This window comes from Dermacentor andersoni, chromosome 8, assembly GCF_023375885.2.
Source record: "Dermacentor andersoni chromosome 8, qqDerAnde1_hic_scaffold, whole genome shotgun sequence".
In the NCBI taxonomy this organism is placed as follows: Eukaryota; Metazoa; Arthropoda; class Arachnida; order Ixodida; family Ixodidae; genus Dermacentor; species Dermacentor andersoni.
In genome coordinates this window covers 92,253,637-92,274,979 of record NC_092821.1, presented here as the reverse complement: position 1 = coordinate 92,274,979, position 21,343 = coordinate 92,253,637, and the positions used below count along the sequence as shown (strand labels likewise).

The following is a 21,343-nucleotide window of genomic DNA, read 5'->3' as shown; positions in this document are numbered from 1 at the left end:
AGGAGGAGGAGAAGAGGTCAACGGCACAAATATTTCACCTGAAGGGGCTACACGTCTCCAATTTGACGCGCCTCGGCTCGTATAATGGGCTTACACTTGGCTGGCTCTCTGTGACGGTCGGCTTGGGCTGCTTGCAGCGCTTGTGCGATCCCTTCTTAGCACTCCCTTCTTTAGGGGGGGCTTTCCGTCTCGTCGCCCCGGTGTCGCGACGAACGGCTTGACAAACGCGCAGGCGTCGGGAAGACGAAACCGACAATGTCGGTCTCACCCGCTTTGCCGACGCCCCAACGCCACCTAGACTGGCATTGGCTCCCCTCGCTCTGCCACGAGGGCGCGCCTTCTTGCGGGAATGCTTTACTCGGGCATTGCCATGTCGACGGCGTCCGGTCGTAACAGTACTCCGACGATGCCATTATTTGCAGCGGTCGCCAGAACAGCCAGCCGTTCGGGTTCATGGCGCTCAACAGCCGCAGAGTCTTGCGGCTGTCGGCTCTTGCGGCTCTTCTCGGCGCTATCATTCTGGTAAGTGGACGTTCACATTGGTGTCAACCTCTCCCCCTCCCCACACCTTCTCATATTTGTTCTTCCATACATTTAGAACCGTTTTCGTCCATAGCTTCTACCTGTTTTATTTGCTGGTGGAAAACCCAATGATTCCCTAAATGCAAGGAAGGTACACATACGCGTGCGCTCTGCGTGTGTGTGCGTCTTTGTGTTTTTCTCCTTTTGTGTAGTGTGAAGAATTGCGCTTTTCATCAGCAAGTATGCCAGAATAGCTCGTCCAATCTTCACCGTTAACCTCTCTTAGGTCTTTCGCATTTATTTGCACCCTCTTTCAGTGGATCAATCATATTGCCTAGATCTATTTACCATCGTCGTCATCATCGATGTTGTTGTTGTAGTTCTTGTAGTTATTTATATTTCGGTTTTCAACTTTAAGGACAATGAACCTGCACGCATCCCTCCTTGGTACCGAGTTCAGGATAATCGGCTTTACACGGGCCTATCCTCCCATTGTTCTTCAGACAAGCACCACTGTCATATTTTTGAAGCACACCTTTGGCTTGTTCTTGTCCGGCATTATTTCAGTGGCGCATGTTAATTAACCTTACGAAATCCAAATTATTTTGGTGTCCTCCACGGCGGTGTTCCTAATTGTCCCTGTGCTGTTTGGGACGTTGAACGCAAACACCGTCAATCAATCAACAATCAAATGATCAGATCATGCTATGCATTAGTCGTGTCCAGAATTCTGTATGACTCCGCTTGACTTCAAGCTAAAGATCATTTGCTTTCACGTACGCTTGCCTCAGTGACGTAAAAGGCGAAAAACATAGGTGTACGATTGAAGCACAACGAGTGCCTCATTGCTAGCTTCCAAAATCAAGAAGGGGACCGACAGACGGAGTAGCACGCTGCGGTAGAGCAATTACATAAATAGGGATAAAGTGCTTCAGAAAGGCTCGCCTACGCTTCGATACGTGGTTCCATCATTGTCAAAGGCGCCTTGTTATCAATAATTAGTTATCCAGTACTCTGAACTGCTTTCATTACATCACCTTCTTTAGTAACTGTCTGTTGCATTCTTTCCGTCTCTATGCGTAGCCGCATCCTGCTACCACGGGAGGCCTGGAGCGGAGGCCCGTGTACAACATCGCCCACATGACAAACACGATTGCCCAAGTGGACGAAGCCATGGAGCTGGGAGCGAACTCCATCGAATCTGATGTCACTTTCACTTTTAACGGCACTGCGGCCTGGTTTTACCATGGAGCACCGTGCGACTGCTTTCGAAAGTGCAGTCGTTATCAAGAAGTTCCCGTTCTTCTGGACTACATCCGGACAACGACGTCTACCAGTAAGGAAAGCGATCGTTTTTGCAATTTTTAGAAACGATGCACAAACAGCGTTTGCTGCAAGTGGTTTGCAAGATTGTGTGTCAAACGTTGTTAGAGGACCACTGACAGCAGAAGTTATGTTTCTGACTTTTATGCTTTAGCCAGTTCTTTTGCGTCTGATAATCATGGAATCGAACCTTAAATGCTAGAAATGCTGAAACGGAGCGAATAATTAATGATAGCGTCGTTAATTATGGTCAATTCTAGCGTCACTTTAAAGCGCGCTTCCAAAAGAAACAGGCGCCGCACCATGCCCGTAGAAACTGACCGGACACGTGAACACGTGGGCACAATAAATGGGCGCTTGTTCAATTGCCAGTCACAGAATTCGCCCGGTGTTCACGGGCGTGTTCACCGCTGAAATCAGTTTGTTACGCTGTGTCGTCGGCGTCAGTATCGTCGTCGCCATCGTAAAGTGAGCCCGACGACTTAGTGCAAGTCGTAATAGCTGCCATACCTAGCGAACCGTTTAAAGTTTGGCACCTGCAGAGCAGCGGGTCGGAAATTGACAGCGCGCTGAAAGCAGCGATGAACATGAAAGCGTGTGCATTGGTCGCAGCAAAACTATTTAGTGGTGCGCATTCATTCCCACCTTCGTTGCCAGCAAAGTTGACCCACTGTTGTCGGGCCTCTTGTCGCGAGACAAAATGCAACGATGTGCACTGCTGCGATGCCCCCTTCGGGCTTCGTTCGCACAGCTGCGCGGCCTTCACCGATGCCCCGTCACGCGAGTGTGATCGTAATACTACTACACACGGCGCAATTCCGTGTGCCATCCTTCGTATACGACGCGTGCCCGTCTAGGCTTCCAGACGATCCAGTGTGCACATGCGACGGGCATGCGAGGGAGTGAGCGCCACGTAAACTCCACCCAAGTCCGCGGCGTCCCTGCATGTATGTATGCTCGTTAGACTTGGTATCCTCGTAAGGACGTACAAAATAAACGCTTTTGCACGACGTTCGTTCGTTTTATACGAACGCTCCGTAAAAGCGCGTCATCGCGTGCGATGAACAGATCACAACGGCGCGCCGTATCTGCTTGCGTACGGCTACGATGACAGCTGCTTAGTGAGCCACATATTAGGCGTGCTCGCCGACCGCCGCCACCGCCGGCGGCGCTTGATACTTCATAATATGTTTGCATTATGAAAAACAAAAACAAAAAAACGTGAGTTTAAGGCTCAGACCAATGTAAACCGATGTGGTAGCAGTTAGTCATGTAGAACACTTACTTTTGTCTGTATACGAATAACGTTTCTACGATTACGACATCCTTTAATAAACCCAACGTGTTTTCTCCATACCGTTGGTGCGAAGAGCAAACGCGTAAGCCAGGGGAATCGTCTAGCTGAAAAAGGTCGTGAGAGGCAAAATGAGGGTGAGGGTGGCAGGTCGAGCCAATATTGCGCGCTGAAGCAGGGTTTCAAAGAAGCGAGCATTGTCCTTAACAATAATTATCGGTGGTTTGTATTTTATTCGTGTGAGGGGAAAGGTATGTTGGGGCCGGTACACGTTACAGAAAAAGAGTAATTAACGGAATACAACTGCAATCCCTTCATTCAAAAATGTGATTGATTACGGTTAGCAATTACTGCCGGTCAAATGTAGTAATTACCTAAAAATAATCAATTAGTTTAACGTTACTTTCCTTCCTAGACTTATCAACATTGCGCAAATGCAGTAAGTAGGACGAGCTGGCCAGGCTCTTTTATTACGTCCTCTGCAGCCCTTAACACATTACCTGCCGGAGTAAGAATTGCTTTTCATGATTTCATTCTGCAATGCTCCTTCGTTTTCATGCGAAAAGATGTGCAGCGGCACTCAAAACTCACAGCCGCCGTGATTGCTTCGTCGCTTTCGCGTTGCGGGATGAAGTCCCGGCCACTGTGGCCACACTTTTGAAAGGAGCGAAATGCAAAAAAAATAAAAAAAAAACGTCCGTGTATTGTGCATCAGTGTGAACGTCGTAGAACCCCAAGTGGTCAGACTTAATCCGGAAGTGCCCCACTACGGCGTGCATCATGGTCATATCGTGGTCTTGGCACGTAAAACCCCAAAATAAAATTTAAATTAAAGCTCACTCGATACGCGCACTGAAGAAAAGGGCTGCGTAGCAAATTATGAACACTTTGCTCACAAGATAGCGGTTAATCAATGTCAGGATTCTCGGGTGTGTCCTCTCGATGAAGCTCAGCGCTTCATTGTTATTGGGAATAGCGGAAGGCGCTCCCGGTAGCGTTGGTGAGAAAGTGAAAAATTGTATTAGGTACTTTCCTGGCACCAACGACCAAAATGGACATCGCTGTTGAGTCATACAAGCGCCGTCTCAGTTTGTCGGCCGGGTCTGGTGGACCGCCGCTCGGCGCCCTTCACTCGTTAGCCATTTAAGACCTAGACGACTAATTGTAACCGACGCCATCAAGCGTTGACGTTCCTTGAAAAGGCGGCCAAGTCCGCAGTGAATGTTGATATAAAGCTGCATGTTATTTAGCCCTAGAAGTACTGTTCTTGTGTTACAATAACAAAAATAGATGTCCATGAGTCACGTAATATCAAACAGATAGATGCATGAGTTTAACGGCTAAAAGTTTCTGTCTATATCAGAGAAGTCGTAGACGGCAATAAGTGGAGAAATTATTATAAAGAAATCTGTTATAACAGAAAATCTCCGAGGTCGGACCTAATTCCAATAGAATTGCACTAACCTGCAAGCCTGTCATGTTCAGGGGACGGAGGTGTAGCTGCAAAGCACTGATTGTGGGAAGGAGGCAGCCCATGATCATGTTTCGAAATCTTTGGACTCTCTAGTTGCCGCTAAATTTAACTCCTAATATGCGTCTCGCCTGTGGGTGGTTTGTCTCGTCAAAAAATGTAACTGGTTGCATGTAATTGGCTACTGAAAAAATAACTGAAACACAGTGAGCGTTATCGAGCAAACAATATAATCTGTAAATTACAAAATTACCAAAAACGTAATTGATTAGAAGTAATTAATTACACGTAATTTTTACATAGAAGTATTGATGGAGCGGCATTGTTGCTTACGTATGTCGAGATTCATCACCTGTTGCGCTCGCCGGTCTTCATGGCAAACATACGTTACGGAACCTCATTCCAGTTTTATTATTCCGTTTCGTTTGGCATGATTTCTTTACCTTTGGTTCACCTCTTTAATGCTCATCTTGACCTCGTCTTGTCCTCTCTGTGCTATAAGTTTTTTTCACTTCGTCTCTTTTCTCTATTATTTTAGCCACCTTGACTTCGCAAACCAGCATAGGCACGCACGCAGAAGCTACACATTCCTCAAACCTACGTTAAAGCGCGCACCTGTCTAAAATACGCACATTCCTTCAACGAGAGAAGAAGGGGAACCGAGCGGCTCGATTTTGTTAACCATGACAGCATAAAACCAACAGACACTGAAGCCAAGGAAAGCATGGGGAAAATTACCCGGTGGTCGAAATTGGTATGTAGAAAGTAATGAATAAAAAGGAAAGGAAAATGGACTCCCGGTGGGAACCGAACCCAGTGTCCGAACCCTGTGTCCGTCCCTCTCTTCGTCCTGTTGTTTAGCGCTGTTTTCTGCTCGGAATCCACAACCTCCGGATTACGCGTGCGTTGCACTACCAATTGTGCTACGGCGACGGCTACCAGTTTATCCACTAACTTGGGTGTTTATGTTTACTAGATCTAGCCCTCGGAGTGTTAACCAGCGCCACTCCGAGCCATGTCGGGTGGATGTGAAACACCCTTTTTTGCCCGAACATCCTTTTTTCTTTTTGCCTGTCTTTCCGAATTGATAGCCATCGCCGTAGCACAATTATGGTGCAACGCACGCGTAATGCGCAGGTTGTGGGTTCGATTCCCACTGGGTGTTCACTTTGGTCCAGTTTCATTTCCTCTTTTCTTCATTATTTTCTACATTCCAATGTCAGCCACGGGTAATTTCCCCGATGCTTTCCTTGGCTTCATTGTCTGTTGGCTTTATGGGGTCATGATATATTCCTTCAGTCATTGGAAACGCCGCCACGCAGCCTAAGCTGTCTACCGTCCAAACTTATAAAAACAACCGCTCCGCTTAAATCGTCAGTGATCAAAGAGACGGCGCCTCACTGTTTCTGTCGCCAACACGCCAGATGACTCCCTCGGTTTAGCAAAAAAAAGAAAAGAAAAGGAAAAGAAAGAAAGAAGAAAACATTTTTCGAGAATCCTCCTCCCGTTCACACCTAGTGGCAATGACCGTCGCGTAGAGCACCAACAAAGTTCTGTTGTTCTTTTCTGTGGAAGCGGCGAGGTCGGCGTTGAGTTCAGGAGGCGACTGAACGTCCATCTTTCCGCTGCCGTCTGCGCTGGTTCCACAAGTAGGCAGTTCGGCGAACGTACCGTTCTTTGTCCTCCCGCCCGCACTGCCCCCGCTCAACGCGCAGTCCCTTGCTTCTCCCTCCCCATCACTGTCTCCCCACAACTATACAGCAGTGACGAAGGGATCACCCTCCTCCTCCCCAAAAGCGACGTTCCCCTCTTTTCTGCCCTTGTTGGTCAGTTAAAAAAAAAAAGCTTTCCGAGTGCTCTCCCTCAGGTCCCCGGCATTAAACAACGTGACCGTCAGCATGCTAACATTATAAACTACGTGGATTCGTGTACCACCTACCGCGAGTTGTTTTTTCATCCACTTTCATTTCTATTAATTTATCATTGCTTTAATTCAATGAATAATTTAATGTAATTTCCCCTACACTGTCCTCGGTGTCTGTTTGACGTACGGCAGATACAATGTCGTTTCCGTCGAAGGACATTAGGTAAAGTTATCATTTTTCCATGCGTGCTGTCACACGGCGAAAACAAATGTTATTTCGAAATGATGACTATGACCCTAGGGGAAAAAGAAGCTATGAAAGATTGCAGGTAACACGTCTATTTATTTTAAATCATGATTTCTAATAATAGAAAGTGTCCTTAAAATTATCTGTTCGGCCGTTTCAGACAATTTGTCACAGCTGAAGAAAAGAAACGAAGTCAAGTCAAACTAATTCAAGTCGAATGAAAGACATGTTCAGCGACATAGGCCACATAAACTACTTTTATTAAAACATGTGTTTCTGCTTCGGTACGCTGCTCGCAACGTTCTGGGCTCTGCACTTGATCCTCAGCACACATGCGCACGCAAGGGTCGAACTGGCGGTATTCAGGAACACGGCTGACGCCGCGGCGTCCAGCCGCTGAAGTAAGAGCAGCTTTTTCTAAAAAAAAATGTGATGAACTTGTACGTCAATAAACTCACGCTTACTTAGTAAACCAAATAAAGAACACCCTCTGTTTTAATTACAAATATAAGAAAAACATGAGTCATAAGCATTTATATTTAATGTCCCTGGCGTAGAGGCTACGCGTTCGATCCCAAATCGAATGCGATGGAGTTCCGTGAATTCGTTCGGTCGAAGAAGTTGTTTGGAACGAATGCAATTACGTTTTTCCACCTGCCAAAACGTTGGCTATAGAAGATATAAGCTGATTTTATTATTTTCAAGGTCCACTACGAGTCTCCATCTTCAGTTCACCTCCTGCCTTGTGTTGGTACAAAAAACTGTAGTTCGATCTCCCCCCCGCTTTTATTTTTCAACTCCTCTCTGCATGCACGACCTGTCTGGGGCATCGATCGGGCACTATGGTCTGAATGCAAGTTAGTTGGTAAGCTTTACTCATCTTTGAAGGCAACAGCGCGAAAGACGCCATAAATGAATGGCACGCATGCAACACACACACAGGCACGCACGCAAGCACACAAAGAGAGAGAGAAAGACGTGATTTCCAACTTCACAAATCGCGGTGCCCCATGATTTGGGAAGTTGGAAATCACGTCGCGAACGGAAGACTTTTCTAACGATAAAAGATTCTACACATGTGGCACTGTGCCAAGTGGACCGGGCGAGAACGGTACCGCCTAATTTCAGCACCCTACGACCCTGCGCATCCTCTTTTTTTTTCTTTTTTTTATGAAGGCAGCTGCAGTTTTAACTCGGCGTAAACATCGCACACCTTTTGCCTCGTCTAGCATTTTCATTTTAATTTCTAGAAGCGCATGTGCAGAACATCCAAAGGTCACGCTTGTATGATCGCTCGAAAATCTCGAACGAAAGGATAAATGAATAAAGAATTTAAAAAATGGTCATGCTGACTGGCAAATATTACGCTTCACATTTTAGATTACGTTTTATGACACATACAACAGTGAGACCACTGCCGTCGCAGCCGGAAAAAGCGATCAGTGCGTGTATGACTTCGTAAACTGTGCGCAGTGGTTCTATCTACTTCAAATTGCGCTATACTTTACATATGAGATTTGGCATAACTGTAGAACTTTCAAGCACGTACGAAAAGCGTGTACGCACTCTTCGAGACTTTTTGGACCGAGTCGAATTGTCCAAAGAAGAAAGTTCACCGACCTTCAATTAAGAGGAAGTTCTGCTTTAGGAGATTCTCTATGAACACATTAGAACGCAGTGATCGCTTTCTCCGCATCCACTGCACCTAATTTGATAATATTCGTGGCATTTCAAAGAAAAAGCTAAAATATATCCCCTAAGGGAAGCAAGGTTTCGTTTAGCTTAGCGAAAATTGAGTAGAGAACACTCTAAAACGTAAACTTTACAACTCTGCAACTTAGCAATGAGAACAATAACGCAGTTTCCTAAGCAGCAATAATAGAGACATCCAACATGGATGAAAGGTACCATTAGCGTGTTAGCGGTCCGTTATCGAAACCGTGCAAATAGAGACTTTAAAGGCACGTTCACACCGAAGGAGGAGCGGACAAGCGGATCCGGCCAAGCGGCCGCGGATTTTCCGCTTTGCGGAAAATACGCGCCCGCTTGGCCGGATCGCGCCCGGACCGATTTTTTCGGCGCGGATAAGTTGGTCGCTTTGGCCGCAGCCAATCAGAACCCGACACTGCGGAAGCGCTGGTGAACGAATGTAAACGAATGTCTTTCTCTGGGCTTTTCGTTTCTGTTATTCAAGAGCGTCAAAACGGCAAGTTGAGGCCAGTTGGTTGGGATTCATTTGTTACAGCGCAACACAAGACAGCGACAAAAGAAGGTATAAAACGACGACACGGCGCCGTGTCGTCGCTTTATACCTTCTTTTGTCCTTGTCTTGTGTTGCTCTGTAACAAATTTTGAAAATCGACTAGACAAGTGGCGAGTAAAATGCCAACGATCTCGTCTTCTTCGTCTGAGCTCATCATATTGCAGAAGTAGAGAGCGGACGGGAGCGCGCCGACCCATGACGAAAAAAATATCGAAAGTGCGCGTACAAACCCAAAGTGCCGCGAGATGGCGGCACGTCCCTGAAATTGCTAAAGAAATTGCGAGATGCGCCGCCTTCCCGGCGGCGCGCATAGCCAGACAACGCGGCTGGTCTGAACAGGCGCGGGCGCTCGCCGCCTCGCCGCTTTGAAAATCCGCTTGTCCTAGACGCTCCGCTTTCGGTGTGAATGGAGATCCGGCAAGCGCGGGCGGTTTGCTGGTTTAGTGGGGGCGTAAACGTGAGCGGCCAGATTGGTGGCGCCAGCTGGTGGCGCAAAGCTCAACCACACAAACACAAAGCCAATTACTATATTCTGCTTAGCTGCTGGCGTAAATTTTCGACAGTGGCGTAAACGTGTTCACAATTACGCCACTGCCAAAAATTTACATTAGTAGCGAAGCAGGATATAGTGGGTTACTGCAGTTTTAGCTCTGTGTTTGCCTGGTTGAACTCTATGCTACCAGGCGACTGCACCGCTCTGGCTGCTCACGTTTACGCTCCCGCAAATCCGACAATCCGCCCAAACCGCTCCCGTTTACCGGAATAGCAGATAGCCTAAATGTCTCTAATATTAGAGAATTTTACTGCGTCCGGTATTCCGGCAAGCGTGGGTGGTTTGCCGGATGAGTGGGGGCGTAAACGTGAGCGGCACGATTGGTGGCGCCAGCTGGTGGTGCAGAGCTCAACTACATAAACACCGAGTCAGTTAGTATATTCTTCTTAGCTGCTGGTGTAAATTTTCTACAGCGGTGTAATCGTGTTCACAATTACGCCGCTGCCGAAAATTTGCACCAGAAGCGAAGCAGAATACGCGTATAACAGGTTGGTAACTGCAATTTAACTCTGTGTTTGTCTGGTTGAGCTCTACGCCACCAGGTGGCTGCACCGCTCTGGCCGCTCACGTTTACGCCTCCGACCATCCGGTAATCCGCCGAAACCAGCCCCGTTTGCCGTAATAGTGGATACGGCAGAAGCATCTATTGTAAAAGTTTTACATAAGTTGTACGCTTATATACAAAAAACTTGAGCGCTTTAGTTGCTTTAACAGATGCAATTTACAGAAGAGATATATGTGTAGTCAGTTACAAATTTGTGACCTATGCGCTTTTATTTTCTAGTTTTTTACACTAGTTCTTCGAAATTTTGCGGAAATTTTGAGGCCCTAAATCAAAATTGTGTTTTCAACAGCCAACAGCGCTAAGATTTCTCTCTTAAATTCAATAAACTGTATTTCAAGTGGTTCAGCTATTGTTAAATCAGAGTGCTGCCTCGTTTCACGGGCATTTCGATAGGGCAATCGAACTTGGCCTGAGGTATAGCGAACTTTATTTCCTCTTGTGACAAAGGAATAAGCCGGGGCTAAAGGATGAATCAGAGGCCTGACGGAGGTCTCTGCTACCTTGTGTAGTTTGACAAATTCAGGACAAAGCAAAATAACATGCTAAGCAGGATATATAGACACAGAAATCGCAGATGCACTGAAGTGTCATGAACATGAACTGTGCCTGTTACTGAACTTCGTGTTCGTGAACAGTTAGCGTTCGTGGGACGTTCGTGTTGGGAATTGTATGTTGCGAAAGTGAAAAAAAAGTTTTCGTTTAATATTCCGGCCAGATGCCAGAAGCAGCACCTTCAAGTACAATGACAAAGTTACCCTCTTCTCTTACAGAGAATAGAACAGGTAGCCCGCCTAGCTGATAAAGATCGTCCGTCCTGTTTACTTCCCATAGTCATTGTCGTGTGTTGCACTACCCTACTCGCAACGCATCTTCTCCTGTATGATATATTGAAAACCGCTTTTGTTTGCATAAACACAAGAGACGAAGATGCAGAATCGTGCGGTGAGTTGCCGTGCACTGCACCTTTGGTTTTCATGCCTTTCTTTGCTATTTGAAGCGCGCCTTATGGTTGCTTTTCTTAGTCTGTGTTGACACAAGGGCTTATTTCAAATGAATTTCAGTTTTCTCGAAACCACTTCCACACACTTCTGCAGGCATCTGACTTCATATTTGGTATCAATGTCTTACGTCATCGTTTCCGAATTAAATTTTGAAGGGATTTAAGCCAATGTGCAATATATTGTACGAGGTGTCTCATGAGTAAGAATGCACGTCATGCGCTATCCAAAACATGCCGACTCTCGCTTTGAAGCAGGAACTGCGGGAGTTTGCTTAACTGTGCTGACTGACACGCCGTGGTTGCTCAGTGGCTATGGTGTTGGGCTGCTGAGCACGAGGTCGCGGGATTGAATCCCGGCCACGGCGGCCGCATTTCGATGGGGGCGAAATGCGGAAACACCCGTATACTTAGATTTAGGTGCACGTTAAAGAACCAAAGGTGGTCGAAATTTCCGGAGTCTCCAACTACAGCGTGCCTCATAATCAGAAAGTGGTATTGGCACGTAAAACCCCATAATTTAACTGTGCTGATTGGTGCATGTTTAGAAGGGAATCGAACAATTCTAGAAGCATGGCGGAATGAAAAGGACAGGCACAACTAGGAACTAATGTTTTGTTGCATATCAACTGGAATACACAGGAAAGCGGATATGTGCAGAGAACACACGCAAAAAAAAAAGAACATCAAATCATACCAAGCCACTGCTGTTCACAGGCTACATCGATAAACAGCGCGTTTCACTATACAGTGCGGATATAATAAAAGCACTCTAACGCAAGAATCTCCGTGTTGCTGTATATGAAAAGCTTGGCTTATCTCATGCGCATGCAGGCTGTTCCATATTGCGTCCAAAAAGCGTGCTGTTTTGAAGAAATGGTTCGCAATCACATCTTCTTTTTTTTTACTATATTCAGCCAAATGACTGGCAACTGAGCTTTTGAGCGAGCACGCACACTCCCATGCTCCCGTGGACGATCATTGATGCTTGATCATAAGTAGTGGCCGATGTGTTGCAGTCGATTTGCAACAGATACTGGTTGTTAGTCAGCGCATCGTCTGTCGTCTTCACTCCCTCCAACTTTGTGGAGCTGTTCCATGCCTTTTCTAAGCAGGAAATTCTTCTGTTTTTGTCTCTTTCAGGCGGGGCCGTATACAGCCAGCGCCTGGTCCTCCTCTTCTTGGATCTCAAGGTGAAGAAAGTGCATCCAATGTACATGTACCACGCGGGCGTTGACATCGCGGAGAAACTTGTGAAGCACCTGTGGCGTGGAGGTGAGTTAACTCTGGTGTGTAACGGCGGCACAGAAGGTAAACAAATGCGGGTGGAAACACGCAGGATACAAGCGCCGACTCTCAACTCGGGAGGATGGCTGTTGCTTGCTGCAGGCGGACCTTATAGCCTCGCAAAACTTGCCGGCGAATGCCCCGGCTGAACGACACCTCTCAAACGCGATACGGGTCTGAAACTTTCAACTCAACCATTACCCGTATAAACTATAAAGCAGGAATGATGTACTAACACGTACGTGGGGACGTGAAGTGGGTGTTATGTTATCCATTCGAAAACGGAAATTCAATTTCATGCAACGCAACTGGCGGATGTGTAATGCATTTCCCTTTCTTTTTTTTTTGTTCTCTGTATTTCTTTTTTTTTTTGCGAATGTGCCTCAATCTCAATAATCTCGCGCGTAGTCTGATCGCGATGCCTGGATACGACGTGAGCTTTTTTTGGCGCATGGCAAATTTTTTTGCCGTGTGTGGAGACGTGTGACACGCTCGTGCTCCCTCGCTCTCGCACAGCGTCCCGAGCACGGCCACGTGACAGCGGTAGGTTCTACATTACCGCCGTCGTGGAGGGGAACACAGGAACGGTCTTCGAAAGGGTGACGATAGCGCCCCAAAGTGGTTGTCAGCTTCTGCTATGAGAATACCGTGTGCTACGAGGGCCAATAAGCTGAACTGAAATGAGCCGTTATGGGTGAGGTGTGTTCCCCAAACAGAGGGGGCATGACGCCTATGCTATCTAGCCCAGAGTGCCGAGTGCACATTTACGTGAACAAGATCTTGGGACCATGGCCCATATCGCAGCTACAAAAGGCCACAAAAGCGCTGTTGCGATATTTGAAAGCTACCGGATGGAGTTAGCGTCTGTGATCCGGACTGAGTGACCGAACGATATCCCCAGTGGACGTTCTCTTCTCCTTTTAATGTTTCCGTGCCCCTTTCTAGTTCCCTAGTGTAAGGTAGCCAACCGGGCTCAGTCCTGGTTAACCTCCCTACCTTTCATTTATCATTTGCCCTCTCTCTCTACGTGCTCTTGTGACCTCTACATACAAAAAACTACGTCACTCACTTCCGGGCGCTCAATGACAAATTGCTAATGGATACTTTTTCAACAGGCTGAGAGACAACCGCTTGAAAATATCTGTCCATACAGAACTTTTCAGCCGTATGTTTTGTATTACTGCCCCATTCCGACGTTTAACTGTTTCAGTTCTTTTTTTCTTTCAAGCTTTGTGCAAAGTGTTATATTTCCATGCGGGTAGCTTTAATTGGCTTCTGGGAGCTATGAAGATCATTTGCTTGGCGAGTCCCTACGCTTAGCAGGGTTACGACCACCAGCTTCCAATAAAGTTTCTCTCTCTCTTCTGTACCCTCGGATGCAGGGATTACTCGCGAGACGTCACGCGCACCATGTCGCCGTTCTGTTCAAATTTTCCGCTGCACATCTGACGATAGTGACTCGAAATAACAGGGCGTCTTTTCAGCGTTCTTTTCACATATTTCCATTGTGTGGCGTCTGAAACGACGTCATTGCATACCCACAAAAACCAGGCTCACGCCACCTACGGTATCTCCGAAAGAGCCGCTCTTTTGTCTGTGTATCTAGGTACGAGTTTGCTTAGTTATCCACCTCTTATCAGTACGTCGCGCGACAGCACCCACGCGCGGTGAGACAAAAGCTTTTGTCAAAAGTAGATGTAAAAAAATTGGACAGGCTGTATTGGGAACGCAGCCGCAGTGGTGTACGTAAAATGTATTGTTCGGTTCTGCTGAGGTTGTAAGGACCCTTAATGGCGTAATCAAATACACAAATGACGTTTATTCGCGCATTACAGAGGTTACATGCTCAACTTATGATGCAACCAGTGGCGGTGTTATGGTCTAACTTTGCACTCTTGCTCATTCCATACACACATTGCGCTTGTGACCGAGCTCGTTGTCGATGAAGACGTACTCTAACTGCGCTGTAGCCAGCTTCAAGTGCCCGAGATACTCGGGCGCAGGCGTAATCTGTTGTGGCGGTGGTATACCACACTCGGGCTGGTGAATGCTGATGGCGTGGTGTCATCCTCCACCTCAACTGCAGTCGTAACACTCCCCCCGCCGCCCCTCCACCTTGCTGATGGCTCCCGAGACTTGCCTACGCCGATCATAGCCTTTGAGAACGGGCGCGGCGCCCGCTGTCATTAGAGAACGCGCCTCCCGATCTCAGAGGCCATGCGCTGATCGAGCCCGCCGTATTTATAGATGGTTTGTATTCCTGCGCTTGCCTGAATAACTTGCGCTTGCGCTGCTTGCGAAGAAAGACACATTCCGCCGTGGTCAAAGTGGGTACGCGAGGATTGGCATCTCTGCCTCTTGCTGCTCGAGTCTCTCCTCCAAGTAATTTCTGGACCCTGCGTCTTGAACGCAAAGGCGCCATAGCCATAGCCAACAGTCAAATTTATGCAACAAGCTACACACTTGTAAGCCTTATAACTCCTGGTGAGCCGCGGTTTAACTTTGGTCGATAATACTTACCAGGGGGCAGAGTGAGCTCTCTCAAACGCAACCACTGCCACCAGGATCGAAACACGTATGCTGCACCGAGCTAAGCCTCTCTGAACGCCTATCAAGAGGTTAAACTTATCTCGAATTCGGTGACGCATGGCGCGACAACGGCGCCATCTGCACGCGCGACCCATGCGTGATCGAGTAATGGATTCCTTCCTCTACACAACGATCCCGAAGGAAGGCGCGCGGGCAGTACGATGGCAAAAATGCAAGCGGTAATAATGTTAACTTAGTACCGCTTATGTCGCTGAGGAATTAATACCTCAGCGCGAAGCACAGGCCCTGCAGTCTTCGCGCTGAGGACACCTGAAGTGGATGAAGTGGAAAAGTTCGTTTCCCTGTTGTCAACGCGGGTCGCGTATCTGTATGGCCATTTTTTCTGTATTATCTGTTGGAGCCCTGCACTCACGTGCTATTACAAATGAGGTGTTATTTTTGTTTTTGCTCAGAATGCATCGCCATCATCAACCTATACTGTGTACACTGCAGGACCTCTCCCAGCGATCCTCAATTACCCCTGCCTTGCGCCAGCAGATTCAATCCTGTGGCTGCAAAATTTCCTCATTTCATCCTAACACAGAGTTCTCCGCCATGCTCGAATGCGTTATCCCTTTCCTCTGCACCCATTTTTTCATTAATAGAAACCGGACATCGGGACACTAAACTGCTGCATTAGGCGCCTATACTATGCACGAGCGCTGACATTTAAGGCATCTATAGGCGCCAAATACTGCCCTTTAGGCCAGGTATGGGCTCAATAAGAGTTGCCGCTGCGCATATGAGAATAAATTACAATTTTCTAAGGAATATAACCGACTAAATCCCTGTTTTATGAAAGTCATATTATTTTATCGGTAAAACGGAATGGGGCAAGTTGCGTAGCTGACAAACTTTACCTGAAATTTAATGTGACCATAGACAGCATGAGAAAAGTTGTCAAAGCAGCGAAAAACAAGCATCATCTCAAATTTTCGAGTTTCGTGCTGCGCCTCTTTTCTCCGAGTGTTGATTTGCATGCGGAAGAGGAAAGCTCAACGTCCGTCGAAGTTAGGGGCAGGTACTTCTATTTCGGAACATTTGATGATCCAACGCTCTCTGGCATTTCTGATTGTTCGCCGGTCAGAACCTTTGACAGTTCTTTTGGTACTGAAAACCCGGGATTTTCGTCCCAGAAGGTTTAGAATGAACTTATCCGTAACGAGTCCATTGGGAATGGCGGCGAGCCTTTCCTGGACATCCAAAATGAGCCCCGTATTCCAGGTCAGAACATGAAGCGTGTTGGTTTATTCTCTTGTATAAGAAATGTAGTCACGTATTTAGGGGGTTCAAGTTTGGATGAAGTTATGGTAAAAACCTAAATTCGGGGGAGGAGTTGGAGGGGAGGGGACAACTATTGCAGAGCCGGCGAAAGGACTACGAAAGCGCAGCGCACGCACTGTCATGCGCCGCAGTGAGCGTTCTGCTTACCGCGACTGCCATGAGCGTTGCGCTCACAAACGCTAGCCCTCCTGATGACCAGCTATATGCACTTATATACCATGCAGTATGCAGTGGTCCGAGCTAAACGGACTGCACTGCACGCTGCAAACGCTGACGGCGTTCCTTTTGTCCTCTCGCGCTATAACAAGGTGCGACGCCACCAACGCAGCTAGTGGCGCTGATCACGTCGATGTACAGTTATTACAGGTTATATATATATATATATATATATATATATATATATATATATATATATATATATATATATATATATATATATACATATATATATATATTAGCGAAAAGGCTGGAATGTGCTTTGGCAGGCACGTTGCCAGGATTTTCTTTCGGGGGGGGGGGGGGGGGAAGGAGGGGAGGGGGGCAACCCAAGATAACTTTTCTATGCAAATGAGGGAGAGTGGAGCATTTAATAGTACAAACGTGAATAATGTACACGGTTCGCCAGACAGGCGCATAAACCCGCAAAAGACAAAGAAATAAGGTGCATTTCACAGGTGCGCCTGTGAGATACACCTGATTTCATTTGTCCTTTGCGGATTTACGCGCCGTTATGGCGGACGGTGAGATACACCTCTCCTCTACTTGGCTAACAAGGAACGACATCAAATGTACTCGCGCAGGAAAGAAACGCAGGAAGGACACTGCCAAGAACAAGTAAACAAGCGAAAGTGTAAAATAAGGTGCAGAAGATTTCTGGTACCGTTTTTCGAATTAGCTCATACAGAGAAAGTTATATTTGCCGAACAATGACAGTTATTCTGGATCCCTCGTTTACTGCTGCATCAAGTTAAGTGCCAAAACCGACTAGTAGCGTCATTTGGGAATTTGCGTAATAATGTGTGGCCGCCAGTCCCGTACAGCCGCGTATGGCGCAGGTCGCTGCGGTTCTAGACGCACTTCGTCCGCCGCGGAAGGTTAGAAAAGCGCCCACATAACTACAGTAGAGAAGTGCCCATACGTCGGGCAGCTTGACTGATAACCGTAGAAGTGTCATTCGAAACGCACAGAATCATTCTCCATTTCCGACGGCATTTTCTCTACTTGCTTTTTAAATAAAGAGATGTTGATCCATAAATATTTTCACAAACAACACAAAAATTGTTGCTTTTCTGTCTTGTTTGGTTGCTGCCTCGGCTCTCTCTCTTAGTATATCGCTTAATTTCTCAACTCCTTGCGACTCTTGTTTTCCTTTGCTAATTTTGTAGGAAAAGTGCTTTACAATTGCGAAAGACCAGACGAGGTAACAGGAGACATTCATATTGCTTATGGGTTTAGTGGGGATTGCAGGATATGTTTGAAATTTTGAAATGTTTTGGGAGGGCTGTGAAACGTAGATCGTTTAAAAGATATTACTGGGGCCTTTCCAGCTGCCGCATCTTGAGATTTCGGGACAAACGTCGAAATAATGAGAAAGGCGAAAACATTCGGTCATTTCTTAGTGGGCAGAATATCAATATGTTTCAAGAGCTCAGTTCTGAGTCCTTTCCCTTTACCCGATCAGCGATCGCTTTCACGCCTCGGCCATAATAGTACTGTAAGAGTAGCCCAGTGTTGACGGCCGAATAGCTGCCGAGTCTCAAGATTGATTTGGCGGCACTTTCGGAATGTGTGCGAGGAGTGGTGGCGTGGGCGGGGGGGGGGGGGGGGCATGCTGCTTAATTTCAGGGGGGGGGGGGGGCAGGCCCCCCCTGTCCTCCCACTCCTGGGTACGGGCCTGTGCTTTGGCCAATTTGTCAATTCCTTGCTCAAAAGCAAAGCTCACGCATATGTAGCTCAAGGAATGTCTGGAGGTCGTTCTTTCGTAGTTACTAAACTACGCTACAATGTATATGTAGTAACCACGCCAATCTTGCGAGACGGCTGGCAGCTGGCAAGGGTAGTTGTCGTCCAGCGACCGCTGCGAAGACCAGCTAAGTCTTGTGCGGCGTGCACGATGGACAGCAGAAGCCAGCGGAGCGCTGGACAGAAGGCAGCCGACAATTGCGATAGAGGACGGACGAAGCAGCGGCTGAAGACCTCCGGGGAAGACGCAAGGAGGAAGACTACCCTGAGGAATCCGCCTCAGCCGCAGAAGAACACAGTTACTAAAGCTCAATAAAGTTTTCACTCTCGCTCATCCCGCCCAGCAGCAGTTGCCTCGTGGGCTGAGTCACGCTGATATGTCGCTCCCCTGCCCCACCCACCCCTCGCTTATTGTCAGAGTGCCACCCGGCGAGCTTCAGCCCAATGCTATACCTTGCTACCGCTTTCAGTGCTACGCTCTTCAGGAAGAACTGCCCAATATCTTAATACAAGAGGAATGACATACAGGGAAAGAAAAGAGAGGCAGACGGTCCCTAGACAGTTCCGATTGCCTACACTACGCGGAAGGAGGAAGATAGAGGTTTACGAGTGCAAGCTTTCAACTAATAGTCACAAAAACAAAGTATACCAAGGTGTTGTGGGAGACACGCCGCAAAACGGCAGGCCTAACGTAATTTACGTAATCGTGCAACATTGGCAAGAACTACAAATGAAAAAGCTTTAGTGTCATCGCAGGTGTAAACAGTGTTGATTCGACTAGGCGAGCATGTTAAAGCTTTTACCCGTGATCAGATTTGGGCCATGCACCAGGCGTCTCTTAGCAAAGCAATAGTAATTAATACGACGTCAAACGTGACCTATGTTAATCTTTACTTTGTCTAAAACTTATCTTTATGTTTTCAAAAATAGTGGTTCCACACCTGAATTTCACTGGACTTCCATTATTGTGTTTTATTACACAACCCAGTTAACCATGCATATCAAATATTTATCTCGTTTACTGTAACGATTTAATGTAATGATTTATTTTCCATTTACCCTCTTTACCCGACATGACAGTGTTTTAAGTTGTACACTATTTATATCCTCACGGTAAACATTTGTCAGCCCTTTTAACATTTAGCTTTACCGCCGGCTTTCTGTACCTTTCATAAGTAAGATTCACATTCGTTTTAAATACAAGGCACGATTGATTAATGGGCTTTAACGCCGCAATGCTACACCGGTGCTATAAAGGATGCAGTAGCGGAGTGCTCTGGATTAACTTTAACCACCTAGAAGTCCTTAACGTGCACCCAAAGTTAAGCACGCAAGAGTTTTCGCATTTCACCCTCGCCGCAGTGCGGACGCCGTGGCCGGAAATCGAGTCCGCAACCTCGTGCAAACGACAAAGTCACCGAGCTGCCGCTGCAAGTAGAAGACAAAGCATATCTGTTCTTTGCCCTCAAAGAAGACTGCAAGTGTACTTTACGAAGTGCCTACCGGAATCCTTCAAAATCCGCTTATAAATGTTGATAGGACAGTCGTTGTTTCGCAAAAGGGGGCCTTGCTCAATTCGAAACAATCCAGTAGCGCACGTACACTTTCGGTAAGTGACTGGGAAAATGTACCTTTTGTCAGCATTATGGGGTACCATGCTCGTTCATAAATACACTACACTGAATTCGAAGTTCTGTCCTCATTATTTTCTAACTCGATCGCAGTTGATCCCTGGAGAGCGATGAAAGTCCTGCTATCTTCTAACGACGGCGAAGTGCTCTGGGGAGCGATTCTGACCATCTACCGGTTTATGCCACTCATGCTCCGTAACGTAGGTAAGGATCACATCGCACTTGCTTTTGCTTATCTGGCCCTTTCTCTACGTGGTAGCGGCGTATGTGATTATCCGTGAAGAGCAAATGAACCCTAGAGCTGTATATTCCAACGGTTCAATTCGTATTAATGCGAAATCATTACATGTCCCACGAGGCAGAAAATCCGGCGGGATCAAGCGATGGCACCAAAAATGGCCGACGGCGCGAGGAGTAAAATCACGTCAAGAAATGCTTGGATTGACGTCACATTTCTCAGGGAGGTTCCTCTAAACAAAGTAAATTAACGCCCTTGAAAAAAAAAAGCTGGGTAAATTTACATCTGGGTGGGAATCTATCCAGGGCCTCCGTTGTTAACCATGCAGGTCACGGGCCTCCGGTGTCCGTAGTGCGAGACGAACACGCTTCCCCTAAGCCACGGCGACTCCACGGTTTTGGTTGACTAAAGGCGTGCCTAGTGCGTGCGTCGTTGGGCACGTGACGGCACCGTCCATAGGGAGGAGTTGACGTCATCAGACTCTTGTTTGACCTCGGTAGTAATACAGAACATAATAAATTGTACAACAACGTTAATTAGCAACAATTATAGGTAATTCGTGTGAAACAGGTGAATTACAGTCAGGTAACGTGAATTAAAAATAGAACTAGTGAGAGCAAGGTTACTTAATGGGGTGTAAAATGAATTAAGGTGAAGTAAAGTAAATGAAGGTGAATTAAGGTGGACTAAAGTTGGGTACAAATTACAGTAAGATGGATTAAGGTGGATTTGAATGCTTTCGAATCATGTAAGGACACTTAAGTAACTGTCAGTTTTTTTTTCGCCCTTTGCATGCAGATGTTATCGCTGCGGTGGTCACTCGGCGCCATGCATCGTAAGAGAAAAAATAAGGTTGACAGTCACTTTCGCATACGCCAAAGGGGTTGAAGGCGAAAGCCAGCGCGCTCGCGATACATTCATTAAATTGTTTGATATTTCCGTTCGAATGTGCTGTTACTTCCGATTACTTGTTTTCCCCCACAAGAGGTCGTGGGTTCCAGTGCCTTAATTAACATCGAAAGTCGTGGGTTCGACCATCAATGGCAGCATCATCAATTTTGGTGCCATTGAATTTTGGTACCACGAGAGGTCGACGGCTCGATTCCCACCAAAGGTCGTGGGTTAGAGTGCCTTAATTAACTTTGCCTTAATACCAAAGGCCGTGCGTTCAACTCCTAACAATGGTCGTGGGTTCTACTCCCTGTGAATTTTGGTGCCATAATGTCTGACATCTGATTTTTCGTCCCATGAGT

At 46.8% G+C, this 21,343-nt stretch overlaps 1 protein-coding gene across 1 annotated transcript in view; it reads left to right on the top strand.

The window, feature by feature from the left end:
- Nucleotides 1-405: 405 nt before the first annotated feature.
- LOC126528899 (dermonecrotic toxin SPH-like) overlaps nt 406-21,343 on the top strand; it is a 40,676-nt gene continuing 19,738 nt past the window's right edge. The window contains exons 1-4 of the mRNA XM_050176488.2: nt 406-522; nt 1,606-1,858; nt 12,243-12,374; nt 19,946-20,056. Of these exons, the coding sequence (XP_050032445.1) occupies nt 454-522; nt 1,606-1,858; nt 12,243-12,374; nt 19,946-20,056 (565 nt within the window). The 5' untranslated portion in view covers nt 406-453. The remainder of the gene's footprint in view (nt 523-1,605; nt 1,859-12,242; nt 12,375-19,945; nt 20,057-21,343) is intronic.